A 14,190-nucleotide genomic window follows, 5' to 3' on the forward strand; every position below is an offset into this window, starting at 1 on the left:
AAATCACCAGACTTCATCTAACTTTAGTTGAAAACAACCACCAAAACACAGGATATAGGCTCTACTTTGTGACATCAGCTGTTGGGCTGGAAGTTAAATTAATTGGTTTTACTTTAAACATTAGCTTTGGGATTTTTTTACTCCCTTAGTGTTTTTCGTGACACTTGCTGTTAGAACCTTGTATTAAATGTCATTGCATTTGAAAGAGTATGGTCCTGGAGTCCCTGAGAACGAGCTTAAGCTTTATGTATTTTGTTTGTTTGTTTTGTTTTAGAGTTAGACTTAGGCATTTTTGTGAGGCCAGAACCAGCTTTACTTAGCCTTAGCTATTATCTCATGAAAAATCAGATGTGTGACTACAATGCTTCAATAAAAAGAGGTATGCTTTACAGTGATAAATGTAATGAGCAGCACCTCAGTTTGATGGACAATTTTTAGTCTTCCAATTTTGCAGTTGTGGCTTATAATGTGGGTAATGTATGTGTGTGTGTGTGTGTGTGTGTGTATATAATTGTTTTAAATCAGAGTAATGACATTGTCAACATTGAGAGGTTCTGTGGACATAAGGCAAGAGACAAAGGTTTCTCTGGCAGATAGGAAATAAGTAATATTTTAAAATAGTATTTTACTTTACACCAGGTACAAATTGGAAAAGAAAGGGGTCAGCAATCTTGTCTGTTTGACTTAGAGGTTGTATATGTCCAACACTGGTAATTAGAGCAGTATAAAGCTGACAGCATCATATATTTGCTGCCATCTCTCTTCCCTTCCTGCAGGAGAATTTATTTATTGCTATGTCCATTGTAAAGATCATAAGGCCTTTGTACACATGTCCTCACCAAGGTGAATATTAGTCTATGTTAATAAATTAAATCCACTAATGTCAGTGAGCTGTCTTCTGCAGGTTTCATTTGTGTGTGAAAGCTGTATGTGGTCTGCTGTAGGAGCCAAGTCTGAGCCATGTTAGATGTTAATCAAGTTGTTACCTGTTTCCCCTTACATCCCAGTAAGCTCTTGGATTACACCCTTCCGTTGTAACATTTATCTCAAGCATAACTTCTGTATATCTAGTCAATCTTCCATTCCCCTGAGGCATATAGCAATAGTAGTATATGTCTGCAGTCGTGGGGTATCTGGGTTAAGTCTGTAGTTCTTGAATCCTCAGCAGTGCTCACAACTTCCTGTCCAAGACATAAATCCTGTCGGTTTTGTATGACTTCCTTCAGGTTTGTCACTGCAGCTAGGGTTGTATCCACTGCCGTCCCTAGAAGACACACTTTGTAGCTGGGAGATTGAACTGTTGCTTTAACCACATATGCAAGAGGGATGTGTCTGGTGTTTGAATTTTGTCCTATAAGAAGCTTCACATCCTTGGGGGGGGTGGGGAGGATGGTTTTCAATCTTTTTGGTTTTTCCCCTTGTGAAGAAATTGCAAAACTCTCTAAGGGCGGAAATGTAGATTTAATTTTCCTACCACTTACTCTGGGAACCTTGGGACCTGGACCTCCAGGCATGATAAGCTCCCGGAGGGTAAGAGATGCAGAAGCCCTGCCATCCTGGAAGTGAGCAGTATGTGCAGGCAGTGAGGGTAGCCTGGCAGGCTGCTTTCTGTTCAGACCAACATGTTCTGCCGCTGTTTGTGGTATGGTCACATTAATTTCCCTGATGTAGAGCAGATTTTTCTACACAGAAACGTGCTCTAGGCCTGCAATTCTTCCACATCTAGGTATTTTTGAAGTAAGTGCTGCCCTGCCAGCTGTGAGAGAATGATAACAATATTAATACCATTCTCACGTCTTTTGTCGGTCTCTCTCCCCTACCTCTCCCTTTCTTTTTCCCCTTTGCTTTTGTACAGTTACAGAGAGAAGGTCTTTCCTAGATTGTCCTTGCCAAGGTGGTAGCTCCCTGTCAAGCTGTCAACCCTCTCTACTAATAGCTATGAAGAGCATGTACTCCAAGAAAGGGAAAACTGAAATACATAGCCTTCAGTTGTCTTAAAAAGACATTTTTCATTATCTAACAGAGGGTTGTAGAGTGTTGAGGTTATGATATTGGTACTTCAGTGATTGTGATACCAGTAATGGGTTTTTTTCATGTTATTTTAGAAAGTATGTCCTTTTCCAGTATTGGAGGTGTTGCTTCCTTTCATTAAACTTGCTCCATGGACGGGCTGTCATCTTAAATGATAATACTTGGAGGCAACAGTGGGCCAGTCAGGGATACGGACAATTCAGTCTCAGTTTGGGGCATTTCTTGCTATTAACCTGCTATGAAATGCTGCGTGAGGCTCCTCTTGAATTGTATGGTTAATGTTTTTCAAGTGTCCTGCACAGTGAGTCCAACCTTGGTTGTGGTGGGACCACCACTTGGGAATGTCACTTAACCGAGCATTTTTTTCTTTGCTCTAGGACCTAACCGCAGCCTTTCTGCTCACATAAGGGCTCACATTTAGCAGTGCCCTATTCCCATGAGTGGTTTCTTTCTTCCTAGTAATAGGGAAAGCAGAAATAATCCTACTCTCAGCAGTTTTGGGATTACAGGCAAAAATTGAGTTCCTTGATGTATGACTATGTAGGGATATTAATCTTTTCCCTGATGCCTGTTGTCTGTCATCTCTGTCTTACAAGCACTGTCCTTTTGACCCCTCTACAAAAGTAACTTGCTATTAACGTTGCCTTTGCCGCAGATGTTCAGCATGCAGATGACAGCACCAACAGTTTTTCTAAAAGGGTTTGTTCTGTGCATTATCAGATGTGATATTCAAAATTGGCTGCAGCAACAAAGGATTTGATTTATTTTTTTTTTCCCCCTCATGATGTGGCTCATGCTCATTTTACAACCATTTGTGAAGTTGATAAATTCTGAGGTTTTGTAGAGCCGAATGTCGGCTCTTTGTTGTGCATCTCTCAGCATGAGACTACTGGGAAGTTTTTGTACAATCCCTTGGTACCCTTTGCTGGGGAGGGTGGTAGTCAAGCTATTTAAGGTGTTTTGTAGTTTAGCTGACTGGTCAGAAGTCACTGAGAGCCAAAATAATCACTGTGTAAGGCATTTTAACTTCCCTGGTGGATTTCTGTTTCTCTCAGATGTTTATGAATCTGTCTGGATGCGTTCCAGTGAGACCTCTGCTAGATTCTATGGTCCTGCTCTGGCAGAGGGGTTAGACTTGAAGATCTCCAGAGGTCCCTACCAACCCCTAACATTTGGTGATCCTGTGATGTAATAAGCCTGGACAGAGCTCTGAGCTAAAGCAGCTGTAACTCTATTGCTGTGTCTAATCTAATTCTCAGTGAGTGGGTTTGGAGACCTCAGCGCCACACTGCAGAGGCAGGTGCTGCCAAATTTCGCAGTGGATACAGCAGCGTCTCAGCAGAGGGCATTTTGTTTCTGCTTTGACCATGTCCCAGTGCAGGTCCTCAATAGGTGTATACAGAAAAAGGCAGAGCCTTAGTGAGGGAGCAGGACATAGTAGTAGTAGTAGTAGTAGTAGTAGTAGTAATAACAATAATAACCCTTTCTGTCTTTGTCATGTTCTTCTAATTCTTCTTTTGCTTGGATGATATGTGCCAGGGTTTGATTGTAACATCCAAGCAAAAAGATACCTGCCCAGGAAAACTGTGACTCTTCTGAAAGTGAGGATCTTGTTATTTAGTGGCTTTTGTCCTGCTCTGTCTCCTTATTGAGTGCCTTCCCTGCGCTGTAGTGGAAGCCTGTTTACAGTTGTGCTTTTGAGCTCCCTTCCAGCTTCTGCTCTTTTATTTCACACCTCTTACATGGAAATATTTGTGTGTGTGCAGGGAAGCTCCATGGATTCATTAGGGGAGGAGGGTCTCGTCTTCAGAACACAAACAGCCCCAGGAATTCTTCATGTGTGCCTTTTCCCTTACCCCTCATGGGGATGCCCTGGCACCAGCTGAAATGACACAGAGACGGAAGTTTACCAGAATTATCTGATTACATTGAGTCAGTTTTACCAATTTATGCTATGAAAACAAAATGTTCTTGCCTTCTGTAACTCCTAGAGGAGGTAATTTATTTGTTATTTAATGTGATTTTGAAGCAGATAGCCTGGGTAAAGTTTGCTTTCTTGCCTGTTGCCCAAAGAAGATTCCCTTTGCCTTTGCTCAGTTTTTTGGCAGCAGGAAAATCTGTCTGCAGACTGAATTTTCCATGCTCCATTAAGTTCAGAAGTGGTTTAAGCTTATCTGTAATTGCTGTATCACCTCTTTACCAATTGAAACCAGCAGTGTGGGAGTCTCTCTGGATCTGGTTTGCTCTCTGGTTTGCTGAGGTAGCTCTGGGTCAGGTCCGTTTTGAAAAGAAGGCACCTAGAAAGATGTTGGAGAAAAGCTCTGCCATTGGGAAGAGCTTGTTTTGGACTGCTAGTTAGGGGTGTTCCAGACCAATGGGCACTTCAGTAATGGGTAAGATAAAGAAAGAAATCTTTGCACAGTTGTCCTGTCCTGTAGAGGAATGAGGTGAACATGCCGTTTCTTTTCAGGGATGCAGGCTTCTGAATATACTGTGTCTGTCGCAGAGCATACTGTTGTTTTCTGTCAGAAAATAAAACAGCTTCACAATGCTATTGCTAGCAGTGGATGCTTCTCAGAGGAAGAGTGGAGGCAGCACATTCTGGATGTTGGTTCCTCTTTCAGTTAATTGAAAGGCCCAACTCAGGAATTCAAGGGACATGGAAATATCCCTGATTGATACCAAAGCTACTGGTTACTTTGGCCAGAGATTGGATTCATGTCAATTACAAGTAACCCAGCAACTTAAGATCTTCCACAGGGAAGCTGGCACACTGTGGATGTTTTCTGTGTTACTGTAGATACCGCTGCTTTCTTCTCCCCAATGGTAATTTTCAGAGGGTCATATTCCTACTTACACAAAGTGTAACCTGCACAAGCTAATGCCCTCTAAACAAGGACTCCCAGCTGCTTCATGCCTGTAAGCATATAAATATTTATAACACTCCAGGGCTCCTTTCACACTGAAAAGAAAGGTAGCGCTTCTCTAGTGTTAAAATATATTACCCAGGAGATAAGTGGCTTATTTCACTATTAGGGAGATGGGTGAGAGAAGTATAAAATTGACCATAATATTGGTTGGAAGATCCACTGAGTTCAGAGGGCCTTACTGTTTCCTGGAAACTCCTGCTGGGAAGTGACGTAGCAGTTGATAGTGCTGTGTTTAGCTATCATGAGATGATTAGTTAAAAGCTGTAATAAATGTGAAATATATTAGCTGACACACACACAGGTTCATGGACACTGGCTAAATTTGTTAGCGATGGGTAATGTGCACCAAGGATTGACTGTGACATCGAACCAGGATGCAAGTGGTGCTTTTGGGGGGACAAAGCAGGGGGAGTCTATACAAGTGACTTGCTCAGGGCCACATGTGAAGTCAGTGATTCACCCCTGTGACATCTCTGGTGCTTACCTTTGCCTCTCCCAACTCTGTGAAATCACAAGTCCAAATGTATTCTGACCCAGGCTGCTGGGAGTCATTTCCCACCCTCAGGAACTGGAGGAAAGTCAAATAAACAGCATGAGGGGCTCAAAGCCAAGATGCCAGTGTAGTGTCACCTGTGTGAACTGCAATTCCGCTGCTGATCTGCAGCACAACCCTGCCACAGCCTCTCTGCCCCATTGCATCTGCCTCACCATAAAATGAGAGCAATGGTAACGCTGAGCCGCTGCACTCCTGCGTGATCAGTGCAGGCTGCTTAAGCAAGGGCTGTGTAAGGGTCTGAGGAAGTGCTGGGAGTCTACCTTGTTAATTAGCAATATGAAAAGAGTGCCTCTTGAGTCAGGCTGCTCGGGTGCTGCCTTGCTCTTCAGTACACGCGGCTGTCACTTGGGGGCCCCTTGCATCCTCCTCCTCATCTGCTGCTGGATTTATATGGAGCATGCTGAGAGCAGCCTGGTTTTCTTCCAGCGAAAATAAATTATTTCATGGACCATTCAGGATTCCGACAAATGAAGCGTGCCTTGATGTCATTTTAGAGTAATATCTGTAGTGAAACTGGGAAAATACATCGGACTAGTGTTTGTGTTTTGCTTTGTTCAGGTTAATTTTGGTTGCTCATGCTGTGATTAAAGGGTCTGACTGAACACAAAACCCACATTACGCCTAGATGGGATTTCAATGAAATACTTAATTCTTCCCTTAAAGTGAAATTATTTTTAATGGAAGATGGCAGTGTAGTAAATGAATTCTCTAACCCTTACCTTTTTTAGGCAGTAATTATTATAGCTAATGAATCTGATTGGCCTTGGTTTTGCATATTGTTTTTTTTCTTTCCTGACATAATAGACTGGTTTTTCTCTTCCTTGAAGTTGATAAACCAGGCAAGGACAAGCAGAAAAGCCTTGCACAAATCTCACTATTGGGGCACTTTATCCTGTTAATCTACATACAATCACCCAAAAGGTTTTCTTGAAAATGCTTCTGCTTGGTGAGATGCTGAAGAGGGAACACCGAATACCATCTTCCAGAACAACCATTGTTAGTGTCCTTTCAGTGAGAGAGCTTTTGCCTTCCTGGTGCTCCCCGTTGACTTGCTGCCAGCTGCTTACATATGTAATGTATGTATGGGTATGCTTAAAATCCATTCCCATATATGTGGAAATTGATGGTGTGTACAAAGACAGCACCATGCATCACAGCTATGTCCCATACAGGCTGCAGTTTGGAGTACCAGTGAGCACAAGGAAATGAGGATTTGGGCAGAGGGGAAAAAGGAGGATTGGAGAGATTTATTTGTCTGGATAAACCTTCCTGTTACTGAATAGCTTTAATGTTTCCCCTATTTCTTGTTCTTCCTCTCTTCCTCTTTTGCTGCTTCTTCCATTGAAGCTTTTCAAATACATAGGCAACAAAAACCTACGGCTGGGGAAATGGAAGATTACAATTATGCATCAGTGTTGCTGTAACGCGGCTGCTCAGTAGTGTCCCCTGGGAGTGTTACAATGAATATCTGACATTAATTGGCTCAGTACCTGTATGTCTGACCTTGCAGAAATTTACTAGATCAATTCTACATGTTGTTTTACTGATAAAGAAAACTTCTTCAGGGCAGGGGTTGCATTTTTGGACATGCCTGTACCACAGTGACAACCAGAAGCAGCAGATTCTTGAAACAGGAAATAAAATAATAGAAAGAGGGATCACAAAGTGATTTTCCTCCCACCCCCCCTTGTTTGGCCAAGAGCTGTTCCTCAGCAATTTTTAAGCCACCTGAAGCCTTTGTTAGTGCTGGGTACTGTCGACTTAATGTACAGATCTGTTTTTTTTCTCTCCTTTGACTAGTACATGGTTTGCCTTCATGTGTGTTTGACATACTGAGTGATATAACTAAACCAGGTCAGAATTAGAGGAACAGCAACTGCTGGATGTGCTTTCATTGAGACAGCTGCCTCTTTTGTGTTGCTCACTCTCTCTGGTCACTGAAGCTGCCAGGAGGACCTTGCAGGGGCCTGCGACCTGTTTTTTGGCAGTGGCTGTGTTTCAACGAGCCCTGTTCAGTCAACAGCAAAGCTTGGTCTCTGGCTTCAGCTCTCCCTCTGGGTGCAGGCTGCCTGTGCAGAAATGGATGATGTTCCAGCTCCCTTCTGTTTCAGGGAGCCAAGGGGAAAACAGGGTTCAAACCACAGCTTAGCCGAGATTCACACACGGGGCTGTCACTGGGCTTTGACTTCCTGTGCGGGTGTTTGTTTCCCAAGTTAAAAAGTTATTCCAGAGGGAGATTTGTAAACAGAATATTGGAAGAGGTGCTCAGAGACAGACACTGTATGACTGTCCCGCTGTTTTTATTGCCTTTGTTGAAGCACAGAAAAGAACCTTTACAGAAGGTGTATCTGCTTCTGTGTTGTGAGAGCGCATGCCGCTACCTGCCTGTCGTTGCCTGTCGTTACCTGTCCTCTGCTGTATTCGACCGGCGGGGAATTAAGCAAGCCATCACCTCGGGGACACAGGGACTGGCATCCCCCCCGCCCCCTCCTGCGAATTAGAATGGCACCGGGGATGCCGAGTGCCGCTCACAAAGGGCAGCCCGTACCTCCTCTCTGCCCCTCAGCGCAAAGCCCCCTTCTGATTCTGACCTCCGGCGGCGGGGCAGAGCCGGCGGCGGGCACTGACCGCGCTCTCTCTCTCGCTCTCTTCCCTCTCCTGTGCACGGAAGGCCAGCGATGGAGGCGGCGGCGAGCGGGCACGGGAGGAGGCCGGCGCAGCACTGGTGCTGCGGAAGGTGTGGTCACGCAGCCCGGCCCCCGAGCGGCGCGGGAGGTAAGGCTTCCGCGGCTCCGGGAGCGTGGGGCTGGGCCGGCCGGGCCGGGCTCCGGGGTGGCGGCGGCCGCGGCCCCCGGCAGGGCGGGATGGCCCCCGGGGGGCGCGCCTGAGGGGGGCGGCGCGGCGGGAGAGGGGCGCGATGGGCAGCGGCAGGGTGCGGGTGCCCGAGGCGCTGGCGGGCCGTGGCGGGGAGCGGCCGCTGCCCACCTTCGACGTGCCTTACTTCAAGTACATCGACGAGGAGGATGAGGAGGACGAGTGGAGCAGCCGCTCGCAGTCCTCCACCGAGGATGACTCCGGGGACTCTTTGCTTTCCGACAGATATGTGGTGGTGTCGGGGACGCCGGAGAAGATTTTGGAGCATCTCCTCAGCGACCTGCACCTGGAAGCCGCACAGGACAAAGAGACGGGTAAGGAGCGAGCCCTGCGGGGAAGCGGTGGCGGCAGCTCCGGGCGGGAACGGGGAAGAGGTCCCGGTCTTTGTGCCGGCAAGAGTGGAGGTCGCTCCTGGGCACCCCCGGACGAAAATCGGCAGCCAGGATGATGCTCAGCCCGTAGCGATGTGGGGAGGAAGCCGTAAGCGGGGCGTCGGGCCCCGGGGCAGAACTGCTGGTAGTTAGCGGGGCCGCACGTACGGAGCAGCAACCGGAGCCTTTTTGTGCTGGGCTGTCGCGGCTGCCCGGGCAGCGCAGGCTGCGGCGGGCATGGCATGGCACAGCACCTGTGTCTCTCCAGGCAGAGGTTGCCATTCCTTCTAGCCTGCAGCTGTTGTTATATTGATCCGAATACTTGCTGTGCACTTCAGCCTCCTGGTTAACTCCCGGTTGTGCCACCCCCCCCACCCCCCCCGGTACTTTGGCACATCTTCTGTTCCATAAGCACAGCTTATAAGTTTCCTCATAACCCAGGGCACATTGTATAGCCTGATATTGTACTTGTGTGTCTTCAATCAGAGATTGTAGTTTGTTCCAGCCTAGAGCAATTATTATATCGATCGAGCTACTTGACGTGTAGTTTAATTTTCAGCTGGATCTCTTGCCTATATGCACAGCTTGCTGTCACCTAGGGCTCTTGGGGTAGTTTATCAGAAGTGCCTGCAACCTTCAATGCATAGATAGTTTTAATGAAAACGGCCAGGCTGGGGAGACTTTCAGAGGTCCCGAATACTGAAGAGCTGAGGAAGGCAGCTGGCTGAAAATGGGGCTGTGCATTTGATCCTTCACAGTAGGGTTAAAACTTATGCTGCCCATATCTCTCTCTCGCTGCAAATGAGATTACGGAGAATAAACGCACTTTAATCCTTTTAAGTGACTGAAAATATAAATAATGTCTGCAAGTCCCAGAGGAACGTCGGGATTGGGCTCTCAGAACAACTCATTAGTTTAAAGTGGGACAATAGGCATATTCCTAGTGTGGAGGTGTGGATGCCTTGAAGAAACAGAGTGTCTGCTGGTGATACCACAGTATTCCTAGTGCTGCTTTTGTCTGCCTAGACATTAATATTTAGTGAAGAGAGAGGCTGTGGTGGTTTCCCTCAGACTAGTTCTGGGTGTAATTTACTTGAGCCATCTCTTAGATAGTGTAGTGAGGATCTTTCCTTGGCCCTTTAAGGTCAGATGTTGGATCCGGAATAAGTTTCCCCATTATTGTTTGTTATATGCAGACTGGGGGACATTAGCTGCCCGTTTTTATAGGCTGCTTAATCTTTTTTTTCATGAGCTTACAATCTTAGTGGAAAACAATGAGCTTTTCACTAGTGTTATGCATTATATTTCAGTGTTTCTACATGTAAGGCACTCTTTGCATAAAGCATTAGATGTTGTATACATCCTGCTACCTTTTCTTTCTCTGCCCTGCTCTCTCTCCCTCCCATCACTTGGGAGCCTGTTCTTATTGTTGCAGAGAGGGGCTGGTAAACTGCCCTCAAAACAAATGCTAAACCACTGCTTGCCTGGTTGTTAGCAGATGGTAATGTATTTAAAGGTTAATTGGCTTCCCCATACCTCTTCTGCATTATCCTGACTCCTTTTAGAAAGAAACAATTAGCTCTGCCCTGTAGCCAGGGTTAACTGGATCCCGGGGACAGAACAAAGTCGCTGTGCCTTCAGTTTTTTTGCCATCACAAAGAAGTGTGCTAAACCTTGCCCAGCGGCTCTGCAGTTTCTCAGGGGTAGTTCATCATGTACTGGTTTCCCTTGACTTTATTAATCTGGTAATGCAGAACTTAATAAAAATAAAAGACTTTGACGCTTACATTTCCCAGTGTTTCATGTACCAGGTGCCCTTGTAATCGTTTTTTGTCAGTCTGTTTCACAGACTAAGGCATTTGGCGTGAGCAAATAGGGGATATAGACTGTACAAGTACATCCTTGTATGTGCACCTGAAGGCACTCTTCTGCTGTTTGTTTGCTTGGACTTGCTGTTCTGTATGTTGTTGTTTTTTTGTAGTTCCAGTCTGGCCCATCTCAGAGACAGTGGAGTTACGGAGTCCTGCAGGCTTGTGTTTTAGCAAGCATAGCTTTGTGGAACATAAAAGGGTGATATTGTTGCACCCAGCTGCTGCTCCTGCTGTCTGTTTGCCAGTTCTAGGATGACTTCCTGCTTTCCCTGCAGCCTCCAACCCAGTTTGCTTATTTGTGTCTGTAAAGAACATGAGAAAGAGCTGTTCTTACATATGCTGGTGCGCAGGGGGCTGTTCTGTTTGACCCTTTGCACTGTTTCCCAAGGAGGGATGCTCTGAATGTTTTCATTCCCACCCTTTTTATAACAAATCATAACTGCAAACCTCGATGGTCCTTAAAAAATGCCACTATTTCCTGGGGCTGTCATGGTCATGGAACACTGCTTTTTATAAACACTGATAGGGCTGAGTGATGTGCCATGTATTGCTCCCAACCATCCTCCATCTTCTAGCCCAAGTTGTCAGGTACCACTTGCAGCTGGGAGAGTAAAGACAAGCTTTGGAGCTGCTTTGGAATAAATTTAACTGGGATGCTGCCCAGGACTCAAGGCTACCTCTAGCTTCTGCTAAACCTGTAGCAAGATAGTTTAAGAATTCTGTTGCAGGATCATGGAATGGTTTGGGTTGGAAGGGACCTCTAAAGGTCATCTAGTCCAACCCTTCTGCAGTAAGCAGGGACATCCTCAACTAGATAGACTTGCCCAGAGTATCCTCTGCTCTACTAAACAGGTGGGGACCCGACCTGCAGGCTCATCCCATTGTCTGTGACTTGACTAAACACTGTTACAATGTCTGAGGAAGCTAAGGATGGCACTGAGTATGCACAGGCAAGCTAGTCAGTTGCTCAGCTGACTTCTGTAGGCAAGGATGTCTTGAAAGTTTGAGGTTTGCAAGACTCTAACATATTTAATAACTGTTTAATGATTGAGGGGTTTTGGTGATGACTGTGTCAGGAAGTATACGTGAGCTTTTGAGGCATCATCTTCAATTTGGGCTAGCCAGCCTTTGATGTCAAAGGGAGAAAGTTTTCATCTCACTGACTTACCATAACCTGTAGTCTGCGAACCCTCAAGAAGACTGTTCTTGTTTCCTACCATGGGATGGATGGAAATTTAAAATGTCTGTAATGAACAGCTTCTCTGAGTCATCTCTAAGGCTGTGGGAATCACTGGGAGATGTCTGCTGAGTTTGTACTTCAGAAGGTAGTTTGAAGTTTTAAGAACTGAACAGAGTAAGACATTTGAAATATGTCAATATCCAGGCATAAAATGCAAGGCATATCTCCTGGGCTCATCCTTATCAAGGATGGAGATTTGGAGAAGTAATTTCTAAAAGGCTAAATCTCAGGATCTCTAATCCCATCCCATTGACTGTGATGTTACTTTCAGAACTGCCCTTTACTGCTAAAGCTTTTATTTCATGGGCATTAGCAGCAGCATTTCCATCTCTAGACATTATACTGATCTAGGCCTCAGAGTATCCTCTGATTGGTCTTTATTCTTGCCTCAGAGGGGTTGCATTCAGCATTTGGCAGCCTCTGGAATGATACAGTGATCATCACATCCACTGCTGCTTCTCCAGGCTTGCCTGGATCTCTTGGAGCATTATCTTGAGGCAGCTGCAGCGGAATGTAATCTCCCTCATGACATCTGATGACATTATCTGTCTTTTACCTCCCTACTGTGGGATTCACTTTAGGAGATGAACAGGGTGAAGAAGAGATTGATTTGTGAAGGTCTTTGAGAGCAAGAAGCAGTGGGGAATTGAGATATGGAGAAAGGATGTAAATGAAGAATGGTATGACTGGAGCAACGTGATGTTGTCAGTCTTAAATGATGTATGTTTTTAGTCAACTGGGTGAAAGGCATTGTGGCAAGGGAGGAGGCATGGTAATTTTGCTAGGTTGTCACAGAAGTTAGATGGCAAATGATGAAAGGACTTGAGAAAGGTTAACAAGATAGAAAACCAGGATGAATCCTCACGATGCAGCTAAGATAGATGTTTGGAAAGTTATAAATCTTGTCTGGATTTCTTAGGAATAGGGGAAAAAAAAGGAGTAGTTATCTTCATACCATGCTGTGTCACCTTATCTGGGACTATGCATGATCCTTGGATTAGTGGGAACTCTTCCCCTGTCATGCAGAAGCAGTTTTAGCTTTAGGATTGTAACTTGGCATCTAAGAAGGGCTTTCAGACCATGACTATTTTCCTAGAAGTACTGCATAGTTAATTGGTTAGTTTTCCCATTCTGTTTCTACACCTGCACCAATGACACTGCTTTGATGCTAGGTAATGGCATCCCTCTGTGGAGCTTTATGTCACCTTTTAAGAGAAGGGTGCTATTTTGCATGAGCTGACTGCACTCAGCTCCTAAATGATGCAGCAAAGGGCTACAGCTCTGCTTTTTCTAGGTGTTGTCTTCTGTTTAACAGTCCAAGAAAAAATATCAGATTGCTTTATGATATTTTTATTTGTTTCTTAGCTATAAAGGATGCTGTTCAGACTTTTGCTCACTGAGCACAGTCGTGACTGTACTCAACTAGCTATTACTGATGAGTAAAAGTTGTTTAAAAACCTTACCCTGACTGCCACACAATCAACATCAATGTATCTGATGTGCGTGGTCTGGTGTCAAGGAGAATAAATATTTGCTCAACACTTTGTGGTCCCCTCTTCCAGTTTTTAGGATGGAAAGAATAAATGCCTCCTAGCCCTTCCTCTTACCAGTCCTGTCTAATGAAATGTTTGCTGTCATTATTTTGAGGGATTTTGTAAACTTTTGCCCAAAGTCTTCAGAACACTTGAACTGGGTGGGCTAAATGTAAGTTATTGTCATGCCCAGAGGAGAGGAGCAAGAGTTTAGCAGAGTGCATAGAGCAACATCGATGTAAAAACAGCACAAAAGCTAAAATCATTTATCAGGCAGTGATAGGACTAGGGGGAATGGAATGAAGCTGGAGGTGGGGAGATTCAGGCTGGAGGGGAGGAGGAAGTTCTTCACCATGAGAGCTGTGAAGCCCTGGAATGGGTTGTCCAGGGAGGTGGTCGAGGCCCCGTCCCTGGGGGTGTTAAAGACCAAGCTGGATGAGGTTCTGGCCAGCCTGATCTAGTGTGGGGTGTCCCTGCCCATGGCAGGGGGCTGGAACTAGATGATCCTTGTGGTCCCTTCCAACCCTGACTGATTCTATGATTCTATTCTATGATTCTATGATCTTGGTGTTCAGTGTGAGAGAACCTGGGGAGATTCTTGCACAGGAACATTGCTTCATGCAGCATGAGTCTAAACTGTCTCAAATTGGAGTGTCAGTAGAAGTAGGTTTAGAATAAATCAATAAAATGAATAGTAACAAATCACCAGGATCAGATGTTACTCCCCAAAGACTTCAAAAGGAACTCAGATATGAAATTGCTGAACTCCTAACAGTGGCGTGTAA

General features: G+C 45.3%; 1 protein-coding gene across 1 annotated transcript in view; it reads left to right on the forward strand.

Moving 5' to 3' along the window:
• RAPGEF5 (Rap guanine nucleotide exchange factor 5) overlaps positions 1–14,190 on the forward strand; it is a 185,032-nt gene that overhangs the window by 96,918 nt on the left and 73,924 nt on the right. The window contains exons 10-11 of the mRNA XM_068152454.1: positions 8,189–8,292; positions 8,617–8,705. Of these exons, the coding sequence (XP_068008555.1) occupies positions 8,189–8,292; positions 8,617–8,705 (193 nt within the window). The remainder of the gene's footprint in view (positions 1–8,188; positions 8,293–8,616; positions 8,706–14,190) is intronic.

This window comes from Melanerpes formicivorus, unplaced genomic scaffold (genome assembly GCF_026170545.1).
Source record: "Melanerpes formicivorus ecotype bairdi unplaced genomic scaffold, bMelFor1.0.p_v2 SCAF_23, whole genome shotgun sequence".
NCBI lineage: Eukaryota > Metazoa > Chordata > Aves > Piciformes > Picidae > Melanerpes > Melanerpes formicivorus.